Source organism: Pleurodeles waltl, chromosome 10 (assembly GCF_031143425.1).
Source record: "Pleurodeles waltl isolate 20211129_DDA chromosome 10, aPleWal1.hap1.20221129, whole genome shotgun sequence".
Taxonomy (NCBI): Eukaryota; Metazoa; Chordata; class Amphibia; order Caudata; family Salamandridae; genus Pleurodeles; species Pleurodeles waltl.
The window spans coordinates 490,520,859-490,541,206 of record NC_090449.1 but is presented as its reverse complement, the minus strand read 5'-3'; the positions used below and the strand labels follow the sequence as shown (position 1 = coordinate 490,541,206).

The following is a 20,348-nucleotide window of genomic DNA, read 5'->3' as shown; positions in this document are numbered from 1 at the left end:
CAAACTCAACAAAAACAGAGTCAACAGCCTCAATCTGTCAATCAATCAGGATTTATAAAGAGCTGCAAATCACCCATGATGGTCTCATGGTGCTGGAGTTGCTAGTTGCCTTGCAATGCTCTGTTCATTCCAACAGCCATGTCTTGAGCCATTTTCTGAATTTCAGAAGCGGCATTCTTGAGGTGAAGGAGAAGGTCGTTACAAGCTTTGGCTGCCAAGTGAGGGAAGGAGCACCCTCGGCTGTTGAATCGTTGGATCCAGGGGGTGTCTGCGAGGAAAAGAGAGGCGAATCGCAGGTGTCTGGTCAGTTGGTGGAGGGTATTTTGTTTATTGATGTATGCTGGTCTTTTGTTGTGCAGGGCTTTGTATGCTTGGGTCAGCATCTTGAACTGGCATCTCTTCTGGATCCAGAGCCAGAGTAGCTTCTTGAGGTGCAGGGTGATGCAAGTCTGTCTAGGGAGGACATGGATGAGTCTTGCCACTGAGTTTTGTATTGTCTGTAGTCTCTTCAGGAGGTGTGTAGAGATTCCTACCTAAAGAGTGTTACCGTAGCCCAGCTTGCTGGTGACAAGGGTTTCAGTGACGATCCTTCTGGTGTCAATTGGGAGCTACCTGAAGAGCTTTCAGAGCATGTGTAAGGTGTGGAAGCAGGCAGATAAGACTGTGATTACCTGTTTCTGCATAGAGAACTTGCTGTCCAAGATGATCCAGAGTTTGCAGGCCGAAGAAAGGCTGACTTCAGCAGGCCACGAAGTGTCGTTTTGTGATGAGGTGCTGTTCCCAAAGATGAGGACTTCTGTCTTGTTTGTGTTGAGCTTGAGACAGTTGCTCTTTATCCAGTCGGTGGCTTTCACCCTGCAATTGTGGAAGTTGGTTCTAGTGGTGGAGAGAGTCTTTTGACAGCAAGAGGAAGAGCTGGGTGTTGTCCACATAGGAGATGAGTCCATGCAATCGGACTGTGTTGGCCAGGGGGGTCATGTACGTGTTGAAGAGGGTGGGGCTGAGGGGCGATCATTGTGGGACGCCTCAGATGATATGCTTAGGTTCCAAGGTGAATAGTGGAAGGAGGATTCTCTGGGTTCTTCAGGTGCGGTATAAGGCTATCCATTTGAGGGCATCTCCCTGGGTTCTGATTTGATGGAGTCTGTTGATCAGGATGTGGTGGGAGTTTGTGTCGAAGGTGGCTGACAGGTCGGGGAGGATGAGGGCTGCTATTTTGGTGCATTCTAGGAAGGCCCTTATGTCCTCAGTGGCTGTGATCAGAGCTGTCTCAGTGCTGTGGTTCCCTCGGAATCCGGATTGAGAGGAGTCCAGGAGATTGTAGTGTTTCAAGTGTTTGGTGAGTCTCTCATTGATTAACTTTTTGAGAACCTTTCCCAGAAAGGCGAGCAGGGAGCTAGGCCCAGCAGTTCTTCAGATCTGCTGGATCAGCAAATGGTATCTTCAGAAGGGGCCCTCACTCAATACCATCAAAGGTATCAGAAAATAAAAATGACTACCCCAACCCTCTTTTAAAACCTCTCACTCTCAAGGAAGAAATTCCTCAGGGAATAGACAATGATAACCCCATACATACACACCTGGACTCCCCTCCAGTTAGCCCCTCCTGTAAGGGGAGCAATGTTGTCTCGCCTATAAGAGTTGATTAGAATAATGACCGAAAAATGGGTTCTAATTATTATTCGAAGAGGTTACTTCAGTCAATTCAAGACACCTTCACCTTGTATCCCTCCAAGACAACCTCCCACCTTACAGGAAGAGACTCGACTCCTGATAGCCAAAACAAAAATGGTGCCAACTCGTCAAAAAATAAAAGAGGTAAACTGAAGATATTTCCTGGTCCTCCAAAAAAAGGTCAACCTATATATTATCAGTCAAAACTAGCCTTAAGGTCAACATATTCATCCTCTGGGATAAATTCAGGATGTTGGCCGTTCACCAAATATTTCCCCCATTAAAATAAAGTGGATTGCCTCTGCTCCATAGATCTGGAGGGCACATACTTCCAAATTTTATTTGCAGATCAGCACAGAAAAACCTTAAGATTCCTAGTGGGAAATATTCACTGTCAATACGCAGTCCTTCTGTTCTAACTAAAATATTCCCCATCAACATTATCAAAATGTATGGCATAGTCGTAGCCCATCTACGAAAGCACATAATATTCATCTATCCAAATAGACGATTGACTCATAAAGCAGAAACACAACTAAAAGCAAAACAAGATGTTCAAGGCATGTGTGGCTGTAGATACACATACTTAGCATAATCCTGTCACTTCTAGTTGGGCTCCAATGTGTGAAAGTTATTTTTCTTTCAAGAAGTCTTTCGAGTTTCACTGTATGGTGACTCCTCCTCTTGCTGGTAATTTACATGGTCATCAACTCCATTGTTAGATTGTTTTCTTCAACCGTCAGGTTTGGATGTGTCCTCCTCTGCTTCGTCTCGACAGTCGTTTCCTAGTTTTAGGCCTAACATCAGTAGTGTTTCGACCACGGTTAGTACTCAGATTCTTTTCATTCATTGATCAGCATCTGTCTCTTCTGGGCATTTTAGCTCAGTCACAGACCCCTTGGGCCTTCGGCTTTCTGGACGAACCTTCTACTTCGATCCAGTTCTCATCCTTTCTGTCTGGTGATAGAATGGGCACCTGTCCGGTTCTGCAATTGCTGCCATTCCAAGTTTCCACACACCGACCAACACCAGGTATGTAATTTGTGCCTCTCTCCAGACCATTAGGAAGCCTCCTAAGAGGCCTGCAAGTTCTTTCATTCAAATAAGATGCTATGTGATAGAAGAGCTCAACAAGTTGAGATACCCTGCGACAGCCCCAAGGACACACTGGACCTCTTTCTGACGGAGGCCCGCACCCTGGTGTCTGCAGCAGACAAGGATTCCATTTTGCATTAAGACAGCTCAGACTCTGAGCTGGAGATGTAGGACCTCACACCGGGACGAGCTGTGAGTACAGTGCCCCCCAACACCACCAAGCCATTGCAAAGGATCTGGATCAACAAAAATCTGCACTTGGGCCATCACTGCCCTTGGCCGATTTTCGGCACCGAATAGCTGGAAACACCCACTCGGCGCTAAAGAAACAGCAGAAGATCCATACTCCTGAACCAACTCCCACACCATCGGAGTCGAGCACATAGGAGCCGAAACACCTTTCCACCTTGGTGCCGAAAACCACAACATCTGACTCCAAACCCTCTGCATTGTACCCTTGGTGCTGAATACCTTGTCTGAATCCTTCTCCTTTTGCGAAACAAACAGCCAAATTCAAACCTGTCCTCGAAGGGCTCCAAAAAGAAAAAAAACTCCAGACAAAAGCACCAAGTCATACACCCAGAGACTGGCCCTATCTTGACAAGATCTTCTTATACTGGTGCAAAACCAACTAAGAGGCAGTTTACATTATAGGAGGCTCTGGGCATACCTGTACCGCCAAAACACAGGCAGAAGGCCAAGACAGCTACTAGCCCAGTGCACCACAGCCCACTACCATTTAAACCACCTTTACCGCTTGCACTAACTCCATGTTACGCAGATGGTTGTGCTCATTCTTTTGGGGGGACAGGGATGATAGAGACTAATACGCCATCCCACCACAGGATGACCCATGGGGCACATACGATGTGGAACCACCCACGCATACAGTCACTGATCTCTACCCGGCAAAGCTCTCCCCCAGAGGACACCACTACATACCATGATCACATAGGTAGAGCAGCTGCATACCATAAGGTTGATCTACGCACTGAGCAACTAGAGGGTGACTTTTTATTCAAGATGCTCTATTCTAGCCACGTTCAGCGCAGTATCTTACTATGATTAAAGATATGCTAAGACGCGCTTGTCTTTTTTTTTTTTTACAGACCCAGTCAAGGCCTGTGCATAATTCCAAGGGTCGATTAAAAAAGTACAAGCCATCTCCAACCCACCCCAAATACATTAAAGGCCAACTGTCTCCTGATTCACTGGTGGATGAAAAAGGGGAAAACTCACAAACATCTGGTAAGATGCTCCCACCAGATAAAGAATGTAAAAAGATACACGCAGCAGGGAAGAACATGGCTGCCAATCTGTCAACCACTGGAAAATTTCCAACTCCTTTGGCGTCCTCTCTATGACAGAGCTCACTGGGATGAGATGGATGGTCTCCGCCAGCGTCTCCCAGATGAGTATAAAAAAGGGGCATACAAGATCGCCTCTGAAGGCAAATTATTTGCAAACACCTTCATCCACCTCACCCTAAGTGCAGCGGACATAGCAAGGAGAATTAATTCTAGCGTGCTTCTCAGTCATCATGCCTGGCTCAGGGTTTCAGGCTTCAAATCTGAAGTGCAACAAAACATACTAGCACTTTGTTTTAACAGGGAACACCTCATTTGCCCTCAAGTGGACACTACTGGAAAAAAAAATTGAAAGATAGTGAAACAGCCAGTGCTATGGGAGTGTTGCACAAACCACCTCAGCCAGGGGGTACTCTAAAGGCTCCTACAGGGGCAATAATTCGAAAGTTAGCTTTACAAAACCCTCTGCTTTTGCAACAAAGCCTTGACTCGCCAACCGTCCCCCCGACCACACATTAACTGTCGGGGGACTTCTACAAGGGTCTGTTCCCGCCTGGCGGAATATTACATCTGACCAATGAGTGTTAGATATTATCCAGCATGGTTAGTGCCTGGAACTCATTTCCACACCTCCAAACATTCCACCTCGAAGACACAAACCTTCCCCATTACATATACAATTACTCGAGGAAGAATTTTAAGCACTTCTCTCAAAGGGTGCCATAGAACCAGTGTCATCACACCAGCATGGCACAAGGATGTATTCTTTCTACTTAAATCTATTTCCAAAAAGGACAGGACCCCAAGACCAATCTTGGAGGTCAGGTCCCTAAACAAATACATTCGCTCACAGCACTTTCACACTGTCACTCTACTAGATGTCATTCCATTGTTCCAACAGGGTGACTTTATGTCAGCATTGGATCTCAAATATGCCTACTTTCACATTCATAATTCACCTGGCACATTACAGATATCTTAGGTTTGTCATAGACAGCACATTCAATTCAAAGGGCTTCTCTTTCGGGGGAAGAACCACCCCATGAGACTTTAACCAAATATCTTGAAGTAGTAGCAGCCCACCTATACACACACAGAACATACCTGTCTTTCCCTACGTGGACGATTAGCTCATCAAAAGCTCATCCCACCAGATGTTACCTGCACACGCAAGCTACTATAGACCTACTCCATCAGCTGGGTTTCACCATCATCAAAGTAAAATCCCACCTCCAGCCCCTTCAAATACATCCAAACTTAGTAGGCATACTCCACTCACAATTGGGGATAGCTTATCCAAATACTGCTAGGATCCAATCCTTTCAAGCCCTTCTCTGTCATTTCCAGCCTCATCTACAACTAACAGTAAGAACAGTCATTCGCCTTCTAGGAATGACGGCCTCTTGCATAGCCATAGTGCCCCATGCTCGACTCAACATGTCTGCTGCCGGGGTGCCTAGCACGCCAATGGTCTCAAGCAGAAGGTCAGTGAAAAGATCTAATGTTGGTCAGCCACCAAGCTTGCCATCTCTTCGGTGGTGGAATTCCAGCAATCTTCTGAAGGGACAGCCTTTCCTAGACCAGAGAACCACAACAGATGCCTCCCTCACAGGATGGGGGAGCGCACTCGCAAGATCTGACTGTCCAGGTGCACTGGTCACCCAACCAGAGACATCTCCATATCAGTCACCTGGATTCGCTAGCTGTTCATCTAGCACCCAAAGCCTTTCTCCCACATCTCATCTGCAAGGTATTCCTCATAAAAACAGTCAGCATGACTGCCGTGTACTACTTTCAGAAGCAAGGGGGGCACCAGGTCCCCACAGCTTTTTCACCTAGCCCAAACAGTTTGGAAATGGGCCCTCCAATACAACATTCACCTGTTGGCACAATATCTCCCATGAGTGGACAATGACTGTGGATCTTCTCAGCAGGAGAAGCCAGCAAGTACACGAGTGGAAGCTCAACCCTCAGGTTCTCCACACATTATTCCAGCATTTGAGTCGATTTCAAATACATCTATTTACCACAGAAGAAAACGCATGATGCCCAAACTTTGCTTACAGGTTCCCACACCCTCTTTTCAGGGCAATACACTGTGGATGAGCTGATCAAGGATATTTGCCTACACTTTTCCATCTCTCCCTCTGCTTCTGTTTGTGGTCCGTACATTTTGAGAGGCATCCCTAAAGCTCATCCTAGTGGCTCCCACATGAGCATGACAACCATGGTTCACACCCTTCTAGAACCCTCAACAGTTCCTCACCGATACTGCCAAACGGGCAGGACTTTCTCACACAAAATCACAGGGAAATCAGACACCCAGATCTCTCAATCTTGCCATCTGGCACCTGAGGTTCTACAGTTTATTTAAACCACCCTCAGCCATATATGGACAGTTTTAGAAAAACATGCAGGCCCACTGCTCAAGCCTGTTATGCAGTTAAGTGGAAAAAATCTGTTCACTTTTGCAACTCTAAAAACGTTGACCCGTTAGCTGCAGTGGCTCAAAATATTGTTTGCTATCTATTCCATCTATATACCTCAGGGCTAGCCTTTAGATCGATAAGGCTGTCCCTGGTAGCTGTTACTACATACCTACAAAACAGGCGACACACTTCCATTTTCAGAATTCTAGTTTTCAAAGACTTCTTAGAAGTGTTAGTCATTCCACTGTGGGTACCTCCTGCTCCCACATGGAACCTTACTATTATACTAACAAGACTAATGGGCCCTCCTTTTGAGCCCTTACACTTTTGTCCCCTCCAGTTATTAACCTGGAAGGTTTAATTCCTTATTGCCATTACATTACTCAAACTCGTCGGTGAGATCCAGCCATTAACCATGGAAGAACCTTTCTTCCAAGTATATAAAGATAGGGTGGTACTACAGACCAATTCTAAATTTCTACCAAAGGTGGTCTTTCAATTTCAACGTAATCTTCTTCTGGGTAATAAACCAATAGCTGACATATGCAGGGTAGCTACATTGTCTACACTACATACAGTCACAAAACATTACCACGTAGATGTGCTTGCTCGCCAACATGCTAATGTGGGCCAAGCAGTTCTCCGTACACTAATTCAAACTGCTGTAACACCCGCCGTTAGCCACCGCTTTTAGGGGAAGACTGCTTTACAGTCTATGCTGAGCATATGTATCTACAGACACACATGCCTTGAACGGAAAACGTTACCCAGTAAGCATCTGTTTGTGGCAAGCAGTGTTGTAGATTCACATGCTCCCCTCCTCGGACACCAGTGCATGTTACAGATAATCTTATATATTATCATAATTTTGTGAGCATGGACATCTCATTATACTACACTCCGCTCCACATTCTATCCTCACCCGCCTGCAAGTAAACAGTCTAACAATTGAGCCAATGACCATGTGCATCGAAACAATACAGATGTTAAGCCTAAAACTAGGAAACTACTGTCGAGACGGAGCAGAGGAGCACACGTCCAAACCCAACAGTAGAAGTAAACAATCTAAGAATGGAGCTATGACCTTGCACATTACCAGCAAGTGGCGGTATCACTGTACCTAATGACTCGAAATACTTTTTCAAAGAAAAACATTTGCACACATCTGAGCCCAACACTAGATGCCCGGGTTATGCTAAGCATGTGAATCTACAGGCCATGAACAGTTGCTTACAGGGTAACATTTTTCTTTCATTTCACAACAAAGCTATTGCAAGATCTTGGACTCTGTATCAGCCTGAAAGTCAATTATTATTGCAGTGCAAAGCCTTAGTTAGGAGCACAAATAAACACAAAAAATAGAAAAGGTAAATTTTTTGGAGCACAGAGTATCCTCTATCCAGCGTAAATGCTTCAACCTCATATGCAGCTGCAAACCTAAAGCATTGTCAGATTGCCTACCTCCTAGGATCCATTGTATTGGCATATTCTACGTCCCAAATGCAGGACTATTTAAGCAACCACTCCAAAAATGCTTAGAGGATCATTAATTGCAAAACAACGACAGTTAGGAAGATAGTCTTCTCATATCCATCCAAGAGAAACAATCACCAACATGGTAGTGTGATTGCGAAACATTAAGCTATCAACTCATACCACAAGATCTTTGGTTTCCCACATCAACCTGTTAGAACTGAAAGCTTCTATTTACTTTCAAAGCTTTCCTTCCATCTCTAAAATCACACAACATAACGATACCATCAGGCAACACCCCGCCATGCATTATACCAACAAACAAGGAGGAACAAGATCAAGACAACTATCACTTATCCAGTATTAGATCTTTCATAGATTCACATGCTTAAATATTTCCCATCATCGAAGTTGGGAGTCCCACGGTATCCTATAAAGCAGTATATAACAATAACCATAATAACCATAGAGTTTACAATGCAACAGTCCTAAATGTGCTAGTTTGTCATTTTTTAAAAATGGACCAAACTTGAACCATATCCAGTTAGGCGACAGCACCCACTAGAACACTCCCAATAGAAGCTCCCTTCCTCCGATTTTCACCACACGTCGAGTGTGAAGGGAGTCTTCCTGAGCTCTGCTCAGTTTTTTCCACATATTTCTTCAAGAAGGTTTGGACTTTCTTTACTTTCAAATTATGTCTGATTCTAAAGGCCTCTTTCGTTCCTGCAAGACCTGTGGGAAAAAGAGTTCATGTGGGTGAGCCACTTAAAAACTGTATCTATTGCCTTCATCCTACTCATAAGGCAAAAGAATGCAAAATCTGTTGTACTTTCCCACCAAAAACTCTGAGAGACAGAGAAGGCAGATTGGTGTAATGGCTACAGAAAACTAAAGCCCAGAAAACATCATCGGATGAAGAAAGTGACTCTGTTCCTAAATCTCACAAGAGAGCTAGATCTCTAGAGGGAACTTCTGAGGAGAGCAGGAAATCCCTCAAAATCCATCATCAGTCTAAGGAGTCAAAAAAGAGAGAAAAATAAAAACAACAGTCTTCAGAGGTATCTTCATCTGCTCCAGCTGCCCCCTGTAAGCCGTTAACACAAAGGGGACAAAAATTTCCTGTTGTTTTGCCTTCAATGACAAAGCCACTGTCGACTGCAACATCGTCGAGGACCACTGTCACCACTGTATCGTCGACAAGACCATCTGCATCGACAACAACATTTACCTCGCAGGTTCCAATTTCATCTACAAGAACCTCGGAGACTTATAAGGCTTTGCCGACGGCACAGTTGACAGCATCACCACTACTACGCTTCCACCATCGACAGCCCCACAGTCGGTGGTGCCACCGTCGATGCTACCATTGATGAAAACACTGTAGACGAGGATCAAGATTAAAACTTTCCATAAACCCACCATGGCATGCGCGGCAAACATTTCAGCTCTCCTTCCAAGTCACCTTTTAGACATGGAGGACTCTGATGATGAAGGACCTTTTGGACAGGCTCATAGTCCTTCGGAACACCATGTGAAATATCAGGAAGAGGAAGAAGAAGACTAATATTATGAGGACGTTCAAAGTCAGCATGTTGAGGGATACTGTTGCACACCCTCTACTCAGAAATACACTGAGCACCACTATTATCCGGAACACCATCGTCCACAGGAGCGCAAGCATGTATGCCTCGTTCACTTATAGAGGATCTTCAGGACATGTTGACGGATTACAGACAACACTTTCCTCCACAGACAGAAGTACCACCATCTACTCCGCTAGGTACAGCTTCTGTTCCACAACTAGATATTCCCCCTCCAATAATGCCCAGAATGACGCAGTCACCGCACGCTGTTCCTCGGCCTAGGGACGATCCTTCCACATCTGAGGATGAAACAAGGGAAGAAGGTGAACTACCATCTAAGCATGACGAATGGCAGAATTATGTTATTCCTACTCAATCTCCTCCTCAATACCCTACGGCTGATTCCCCACCTGAAGACATTGGGGGGTTTCCTTCTATTATGGAAAGGGCAGTGGAAAGATTTCACCTACCCATCACATTGAAGTATTCAGATTGCTTCTTGTATGATTTCAAGGATCAGACGTGAAAATCAGTAAGGCCTATTCCTATCATTGACCACTTATGGCAGGAGGGTGTCAGGATTATGAATAACCCCGCTACGGTGCCAGCGGTCCTGCCACGGATTGATAAGAAATACAGGGCTCTGGATGATGCTCCTGCATGTCTCATAGGCCACCCTCGGCCAGACTCTGTGATATCACAGGCGGTACAAGACGATCTAAAAATCCAGCAGCCCCCCTATCTCAGTGTAACCAGATAGACGGTCAACGCCTTGACACTATAGGCAAACGATTTTCACTCATGTCGGCTGTTACAGTGAGACCTGCTAATGCTTTAGCTATCCTAGCTAGCTAGGATAGGCAGATGTGGTCCGACATCAAACCTATGGTTGATATCATCCCTAAAGAGCAAAGGCAGGAAGCAAAGAAGACCTTGCAGGAAGGAGAATGAGCCTCTTCTGAGATCGACAATGCCATGGACATAGCCTCATCGGGGTTTCGGCAATTGGCAGGCGCCGCTGTTCTGAGGTGTCAGGGCTGTCTGAAAGACACTTCATTTCGACCTGAAGTGCAAACAAAGATTTTGGATATGGTATACGACGGGGATATGCTTTTTGGCAAGCACATAAATGAGGCCCTTCTTGCCATTAAAATGGACGCTGACTGCGAAGTCCCTTGGCTCTTTACAGTATAGAGGCAACCTTTCTTAGAGCAAGGGGACGTGGCTCTTCCTCCTATAGAGGATCTTATTTCGGTTCCAAACCGTTTCAACCTTACAAGCAATACAGACCATCACAGTTGTATTGCCAACCAACTACGGCTGGTTTCTCTAGACAAGGAGCCCGTCGGAGGCCTTCTCATCAACCCAGACACACAGGACACAAGCAATGACCTAGTAGAAGTACCAGCTACTCAACATTTCCAGCATCAAGTAGGGGCACATATATCCAGATATCTCCACAACCGGAAAACTATCACCTCAGATCAATGGGTGTAGGACATAATGGCCTATGGCCACACCCTAGAATTCACTGTCAAGCCGCCAAACACTCTCCCCAAAGGGGCACATTCCCCTCATCTTCACTTATTAAAGAAAGAGATCAAATTGATGCTTCTCAAAGGAGCAATAGAAAAAGTTCTAATGGCTCAGAGAGGGAAAGGATTCTATTCCTGTTTTTTCCTTGTGCGAAAGAAAACAGGGGAATGGAGGCCTATTCAAGATCTCCAGCATCTCAACAAGTACCTCCGCAACAAACTTTCAGAATGATCACTCTTTCAGACATATTGAATCTCCTAAACAGCAGAGACTATATGACATCTCTAGACTTGGAGTATGCTTATTTTCCTATCCCCATCAATCCCAAGCATCGCAGATATCCTCAATTCACAGTGGCTGGTACTCACTATCAGTTTTGAGTCCTTCCCTTCGGGCTCAGATACGATCGTCGCATATTCAACAAGTGTCTAGCCCCAATAGCAGCTGCTCTCAGGAAGCAAGGTCACCAGGTCTTTCCATAACTGGACGACTGGCTACTGAAAGCATCAACTACGACAGAAACATTAGAAGCAACAAAATATTGCATTAGTTTTGAAAAGACTAGGCCTCACGCTCAATGTCAAAAAATCTTGCACAATACCCACTCAGAGGATGACTTTTCTCAGAGCTATCCTAGACACGCAGCTGAACAAAGCTTTCCTTACACAGGAACGACAGGATCGGCTAGCATCTCTGGCCAAAATATTATCAAAAATAATATTCTTTTCAGTGAGGTCGTACAAATCACGCCTAAGTATGAAATCTTCCACGATCAACCTGGTACTAAATGCACAGCTCAAAATGAGACAGTAGCAGGAAGAATTGCAAGTTCATTGGAACCAACCGAAAGGTTCATTCGAGGATCGTATTCTGATTACTCCAAAAATGGTAAAGGCATTGGGTTGGTGGGCTCACCAGTGTAATCTTTCTCAAGGCCTCACGTTCATTGCGTTAGTCCCACAATTTATAATTACGATGGACGCTTCCATGGAAGGATGGGGTGGTCATCTCCAAGATCTGCAAATCCAGGGGAAATGGTCAAGCCACCAAAGGCTGGTGCGTATCAACAGCCTAGAACTCAAAGCCATCTTTTTCACATTGCAGGCATTCCCCCTGAGGATAAAAGGGTCTCGAGTGCTGGTGCGGACAGACAACAGAACCAGCCTGTATTATATAAACAAGCAGGGAGGCACAAGGTCTTTAACACTTTTGCAGGAAGCTCAGGTACTATGGGATTGGCTCACAAAACACAACATCTCTCTGAGGGCTGAGCATGTTCCAGAAGTGCGCAACACGCTGGCGGATACAATCAGCAGGACCAACAGTGATTGTCATGAATGGGAACTGAATCAAGCTCAGCTAGACAAAATGTTTGCAACCTGCGGGAAGCCAACTCTAGACCTCTTGGCAACGAACTGCAATACCAAATGCCAATTTTATGCAAGGCGGTATCCCCTCCCAGGATCTTGGGGGAATGGCCTTTTGATGCGATGGTCCAGGATCTATGCACACACTTTCCCCCCATCCCATTGATTCCCAAGGTCATAGGCGACAAGGCTCCGTCTGCATCTTGGCTAATACTAATCGCTCCCAAATGGCCCAGACAGTGCTGGTACACGAAGCTTATTCTAATGTCGGAAACCGCACCGATACGTCTTCCTCCAGTGCAACTTTCAATGCGTCAAGGGGAGATACTACATCCAGATCCTACTTCACTGCACTTGCATGCATGGCTCCTGAATTCCATGAATTTCAGCATCTCAGAATAACCCCATAATGCTGAAGTATACTTTCTAGAGTGAGAGCAGACAGCACAAACAAAACATATAGACTTAAATGGAAACAGTTCTGTTGTTGGTGTCAGCAGCACAACTTACACCCTTATGAGGCCTATCTGGAGCAAATTTTACTTTACCTGTTAATGCTGACAAAATCTGGGCTCGTGCATTTTGCAGCAATCTCGACATACAGACGTTCTTCAAACGCGGCCTTACTTTGTTTGTCACATCTTATTAAACAATTCATGAGAGGTTTATTCAGGGTCTTTCTTCCAGTAATGTTGCCTCCTCCTGAATGGCACCTTAATGTTATACTATCACAACTAATGAAACCTCAGTTTGAACCCATACATAAAGCAGATCCTAAGTTCCTTAAGTGGAAGATAGCTTTTCTTCTAGTGATCACTTCCATTAGAAGGGTCAGTGAAATGCAAGCTTTCACTACACAACAGCCCTTTCTGCGTTTTACTGACAATTTTGTCATTCTCAAAACAAATCGAAAATTCATTCCTAAAGTTCCTTCTCAATTTCATCTGAATCAACCAGTTATTCTCCGGACATATTTTCCTAATTCGATATCTCCAGCGGAAACATCCCTCCACACATTGGATGTGAAGTGGTGTCTTAAGTTCTATCTTCAACGAACTAAATCTTTTCGCAAATCTGATCAGTTATTGCTTTCCCATGGACCTGGGCGTCCGGGTTCGTCAGTAACGAAGTCAGCGATAGCAAGGTGGCTATCTGCAACTATCCAGTTCTGCCATTCTGCAGCAGGAAAACCTCTACAAAGACAGCCTAGAGCGCATTCAACAAGGGCAGTTTCTACTTCCGGGGATCTCTTTGCTGGGGTTCCGCTAGATCAAATATACTGTGCTGCTACTTGGAAGAGTACCCACTCCTTCGCAAAGCACTATTGCTTTCAGGCCACCCATAGGATGGATGAGGCCGTGGGCCAAGCAGTTCTACAACACCTGTTCCAGTAAAGTAGTAATATAGAATTTTGTCTTTTTTTCTATTGCTGTTTATTAAATCTATTGTTCTCGTATTTTCTGATTACTGTTCCAAGTTCTGCATCTCTACATACAGTGTGGTGTTAATGTGATTGGCATGTATATTTGATTATATGAAATTTAGGGGAAAAAAGAGAAACAAAATACTTTCATTCCCTCCATCTGCTTCAATTTTATTATACTGCTTGTTATTCGGATTCAAGCATGTGACTCTATGAAAGATCCAATATTGGATAAGAAATTAGTTACTTACCTGTAACTGCAGTTATCCAGTATTGGTATCTTTCATAGATTCACATGCGACCCACCCTCCTCCCCTTAGAGGCTCCCTTTTACTGACTCAGGTAACATAGTTCACTCTCACGCTGAAAATCTGAGGAAGGAAGCTTTAACTGGGATTGTGGTCGCCTAATTGGCTATGGTTCAAGTTTGGTCCATTTAAAAAAAAAAAAAAAAAAGACATGAACAAACTAGCAAATTTAGGCCTGTTTGCATTGTAAACTTAATGGTTATTATGGTTATTGTTATGTACTGCTTTATAAGATACCGTGGGACTCCCACTTCGACGACGGGAAAGATTCAAGCATGTGAATCTATAAAAGATACCAATACTGGATAACTGCAGTTACAGGTAAATAACTAATTTCTTCAAGCCCAAACAATGTGGTGTTGGGCTTTATCCAGGGGGATCTCCCTGACAGCAATGAATACTCTATGAAAACTAAATCAGGAGGCAGATTTGCTCAGTCTGCATCACAAGGATAATCACAAATTGTTTTTAAACATTGTTGTATCATCATTCTTTTAGGAATGTTGGATTTACTCACCAAAGCAAATCAAAAAATGGCGTCGAAGGCAACAGAACGGAATTCAAGACGAATTGTCAGTGCTGTTAATCTATACTTTTTCTCTGATCACCCTCATTCCCACATGAATTTGCAAGTTACTCTAATCCAGCATCAGAATTATACTTATAGCTCCAGACTGACCAATGCAGTGGTGGCATGCTGATCTTCTACATCGTAGTTGGCAAAGGCAGGAAATTACCTTGCACGCTGGATCTACTATTCAGGCATAAGGGCCAAATTCACCACTCAGACCTTCAATCTTTGAATTTAGCTGCATGGCTGCTGAGGTCTGACAGTTTCCCCATAAATGTGTGAACAGGGAAGAAATGCCTCCTGTGTCCTTAATGTGATAATAAAATCCCTTTTTTTATCTCTGTTAAATGTGAGATTTCTTGCTGCATTTTTACATACATGTTCTCTACTCAAACTCAGTTTTGTTAGATCTATTGAAAGATATTGCCATTCATTTATTATGTAGGAGAAACCTTCTGAACATTTATGAAAAATGAGGTCTTGTTCGGCTTGCCGTCAACATGTTAAAAAAATGATTTGTGGACAAAGACATTCTTTGATGCTGTTTCCATGAATTGTATTATATAGAAATGTGTTCCAGGGCCTGCATGTGCTGCAGGGAATTACTCTAGCATTTATGATTTCTAAAATGCACAAGCAGAACTACAGGTTTGCAACTTTTATTTTTTTCTTGTCCAGAAATATTACCTGACTGACTAATTGTAGTAGGGCTGTGAAATATTTTATTTGTAACTTTGGCATATTACTGTATTAAACTGAAATACCCATTTAATTCAAAGAGCAGCCTGGAAGTCCAGAAAAATATATAAGTAAATGACAATAATCACTGATTAAAATGCACTTCTGATTATTGCTTTCTGGTGACTCTTGCTTTTCATTCCCCTAGTGTCCAAGGTGAAAGAAGAGCTGGAGGCTTCTCTGTGTGAAACTTCCCAATTACTCGAATCTGCACCTGGGCCATCAACAGGAGTAGTAGAAAATATTCCAAGACCTGCTGAGAAAGTGGTGAAGAGAGGGAGGCCTCCCAAGAATCCAACAGTAGTGTCAGTGGCAGGCGAGGTGGCTCCTCGCACTTCCACGCCAAAGAGGGCAAAGAAGGGAGAAACGCCATTTACGTGTGGCACATGCGGTAAGGGCTTCCGACGTGAGTCTGCCTTTATCCAGCATGAGAAGAGCCACACAGAAGAGGCCCCCTACACATGTTCTGAATGTGGGAAGAGCTTTGCACAGGCTGCTGACTGTTTGGCTCACAAGAAAACACACACAGCTGACAGGCCGTTCAAGTGCACAGAGTGCAACAAGACATTTTCCAAGAAAGGACACTTTTTGAATCATCAACGGACCCACACAGGCGAGAAGCCATTCCAGTGCAGTGTGTGTCAACAGAGCTTCATTCAAAAGGCTCAGCTCGCCAAACACAAGCTGACCCATAGTGAAGAGGCGTCCAAACTTTGCACATCTCTCAATAATGAAATGGGCCCTGCAAATGTTCCTGGAGCTACCGTCACTGCTTCCCCAACCACCACTTACCAAACCACCCCTGCCTCCTCCACGCCTCCTGCCTCCTCCACGCCTCCTGCCTCCTCCACGCCTCCTGCCTCCTCCACGCCTCCTGCCTCCTCCACGCCTCCTGCCTCCTCCACGCCTGCTGCCTCCTCCACGCCTCCTGCCTCCTCCACGCCTGCTGCCTCCTCCACGCCTGCTGCCTCCTCCACGCCTCCTGCCTCCTCCACGCCTCCTGCCTCCTCCACGCCTCCTGCCTCCTCCACGCCTCCTGCCTCCTCCACGCCTCCTTCCTCCTCCACGCCTCCTTCCTCCTCCACGCCTCCCTCTGCCACGCCTCCCTCTGCCACGCCTCCCTCTGCCACGCCTCCCTCTGCCACGCCTCCCTCTGCCACGCCTCCCTCTGCCACGCCTCCCCCTGCCACTCTGGATCCCAACACACCCACCACACCTGCTCCCACCTCGCCTTCCTCCACAACACCGGTGCAGCCTACTGGTACTTCCACTTCACCTGTGGGGCCTACTGCTTCCACTAGAGGTAGGCGTTCCCATCCGGACAATCAAAAATCCAGGGGTGCTAAGGTGGCCAGAGAAAAGCAGCAGAGTCCAGTGGCAAAAGGAACTCGAAAGAGCAGCAGGGTGAAGAATAAGGCTGGCGAAGTCAAAGAGTAAGGAGCAAAGGCACTAAGGAATGCTCTGAGGACACAATGTTTAGAACACAGAAAGGCTACAGGTGGTCATTGGGGCTGTAGGAACAGGGGGAAAAAGGATGTGCTAATAGTACCTTTGAAACATAGTTAATGGAGAGCATGTGGTGAGATGGTCTTCACCTGGATGTATGGCAAAATAATCAATAATATGTAGAGTCAAGATGGCAGCAACAGTTTGCTTGACAGCCCTAGCCCTGGGTGGAAGACCTGTTTACTGTGATGGCTTCAAAAAGAAATTCTCTATAATCCTGTACTTCAGCTGGTACTGTATGTATCATTAGCGCTGTACTGCTACCCCACTTACTAAATGCTATTGGCTTGTGATGATCTTTAGTTATAGAGCAAAAACTAGTAGCCGTACTGAGGAACCAGCGCCTCTGGGTAAGAAGTGGAGACCCCTTCCATTAGCATCATCTTGCCATTGATCTTGGTACCAAATATTATGGCCTTTCCCACTGACTAGTGGGCTGCCCCACATTACGTTCTGCAAGTGATTCCTTCCAGCCCTGGGTGAAACAGACCTGGCATTGGCCCTTGTGGTGGCCAGACAAATGTGTGTGATGGAATGCATCATGCACAGGGCACTTATCTCCAGACAACAAATTCTGAAAAACTCGGACCTTGGTTGATAGAAAACTTTGACATGTCAAGCTGTAAAATTGCCTAGTCTCTGTCCAGTAGTCTACAGTATTCCATCAGTCTTTGCAATTGGGGTCTCCTTTTAAAAGTGCCTCAGGTATTCTAAAGAGACGAGTGGGTGTCATGTCTTTGTTTATGTTTCCCCATCTTAATGTTCTCAACTCTTCTCTTGTTTGCCAAGTTTATGGAAAGGGAACAGACTCAGTTTAAATTCTGAAACATGAGTTTGGTGAATATCTAGTATGAGATGTCTGAAGTTGGGTTTTATCTCAAATAATATGTATTTCGTGTATTTAAAGATTATAATATGCAACGCCACTTGCCAGATGCCAGTGGTCGTGCAAACCTTTTAAATAAAGAAATAAGTTTTAAAAGTTGACGCAGTTTTCCAAGGTTTTTGATCCATGACCTTGTGTTCACACTTTGAATAAAAAAAACAAAGGAATTTTGTACAAAACGTAAAAAAGAATTGGACAATTTAGTTAAAAAAGTGATACATATGGAAAGGTAGCATGCATATGGATGAAACTGGTATTCAGGAGGCAGTGGCAAGTTAGGCAGTGGAATTGGAGGTGAGCACAAGCTGGAACTTCAGAGAGGTAATCAGTAAAATGTTCTTCACCAAATTAATATTCCTGGTATTTTCTTTTCTAAAAATGTACAGATGGTTATAATGGAAAAAATACTTGTAATCCCGATGAGTCCCACCCACGACGGGTACCTTGCAGCACTTTACAACCTAAAATGAGCTCCAGCAGCTGAACCTTACGGCTACTTTCTCTTGACACCCTGAGGAAGTGGTGGCAATGCAGGATGCATCCCTGAATGAAGGGACTGATTAGGAGGCCAATTGCCATTTCTTTTGTTTATTTGGACCCATGTGTTTGCAGCTATAAAGGAGAAGTATGAAGCTACCAAGGAGCTGCTGATGACCTTTCCACCTGAAGCGCATAGGTCTCGCGTGCAGATGTGAGCGGCATATGTTTTAGAAACAATAAATCCTTGAGTCTGCTCAACTTGTCAATTCACGTTTGAAGTAGCGATATGGGGCCAAATCTCAGCTACTTCCCTCTGTCGTGTAGGAGGCACAGGTAAGTTCCCGCAGCATGTAACAATCTTAGAGACCAAAAGATCGTAAACTATTCCGGCTCACATCCCTCAACAGTTTTCACTATTGAGGAGGACATAGCTGCCATTTGAGAGCACCTGGAACGCAGGTTCTAATCAAGGTGACTGGGGCTCCCTTCAGATAACAAGCCAAGTTTGTTGCCAAAGCGTTACAAGCCCCGTGCAAGGACAGCTGTTTATAAACCATCGAATGGCTGGCAGAAGTCTTGCATTCACTACCGCTAAGAAAGACCTCTTTCATGCCACTGAGACATTTGTACATGAAGGGCAGCTCCCACACCTCATGGATGTAACTATCACCTAACCTTTCATATCTGCCTTTTGGAATGGGTTTCAAGCACTACGTGAATTGAAGTGTTGAAATAGACAGATTAATGACCCCGTGTATTAACCACTCAGCAGATGGCATTTCAGCCACAGTAAAAGGCAACTTCTCTAACTTTTCAATATTTAACATGACATAAGTCGCTTCTTTCTTAGCCATTAGTTGTTGTCGCGTTAAATTAAATGTGGAAAATATGTCCCTTGCGCTAACGTGTTGCCAGGGAACGCGACCTGCCTTCAGTGTTTGTAGTTTCCAACCTAACTACATAATGGACCTTAGTTGACTCTGTCCGTGGTGTAAAGAAGACATGTCACTTTGTATTATATCTTTTGCAGAAAAAACACTGTTTAAGATGTATATCCAGTCGGACAGGGTATTAATCCCATTATCTAGAACAGCTAATGCCTTCTGTAAGTTTTACTGATCTATTTGCCTTATCCAGGCAGCAGCTTCTTGTTGAGAAAGCTTCCAAATTTCATTATAGACTGCATATAAGAAGCACTTTCTGTGTTGTTTTCTGGGGCACTACAGGGCATCCTGTTTGCCAGTGTTATTAGACAGGAGACTGAGGTGTTCCCTAATAGCATCTAGTGAGGAACTTTTGAACCATTGCTGGCATAGTTTCCCTACACTGTATGTTGTTACTATGCCCGCATGTTCAGATGACACATAGCAAGGGTCAGGCCTACTTGTTCTACAACTCCCCATGGAGTTTATAAACATTTTATGACACCCGTTGGTATCTATTAGCCACAATAACCACCTGCCGGGACGTGAAAGTAAAGCATTAAAAGTGCCATTCTGGACCCATTCATCGAGTTGATCTTCAGTTGCATTTACATACTTTTGCCATTTCTATAATTTTGCAGGGACAGGGATACTGGGCACATTCAATTCCTTAATTTTTGCTAAGCCTAAACAGCTTGTCTATTTTACAGTTTCATTTAAAAATATAATTTGAAAAGGTATCGGGCTTGCTCTAATAAAAGCTTCCTTTCCCCTTATTTGCCAATTGTTTGTTCCCCACACACTTTTTAAGTCAATCGACTTCAGCCATTACTTATAACCTTCTATAGCCAACCGGGAAACAAAGGAATCTGAATAAATGAATTTTGTATCTGTCAATAATATATGTACATTTTCCAACAATGGCAATTTAAAATAATATAACTCGGCACTTTTAACATTGTTCCCAGAAAAATATGCACATTTTTCAGAATATGTTTTAGAACTCCCTTGTGGTGGAGTTGGACAATGTTCCCATTGTGTGTAAT

General features: G+C 44.5%; 1 protein-coding gene across 2 annotated transcripts in view; it reads left to right on the top strand.

Annotated features, from left to right (window-relative positions):
• Positions 1 to 18,000, top strand: part of LOC138261646 (uncharacterized) — a 502,166-nt gene extending 484,166 nt beyond the window's left edge. Inside the window, exons 12-13 of one of the 2 annotated variants that reach the window (XM_069210811.1) lie at positions 15,656 to 16,639; positions 16,685 to 17,091. In XM_069210811.1, the coding sequence (XP_069066912.1) occupies positions 15,656 to 16,639; positions 16,685 to 16,944 (1,244 nt within the window). In that variant the 3' untranslated portion in view covers positions 16,945 to 17,091. Of the gene's footprint in view, positions 1 to 15,655 lie in introns of both variants that reach the window. The other variant, XM_069210810.1, reaches the window with a different exon arrangement.
• Positions 18,001 to 20,348: the final 2,348 nt, after the last annotated feature.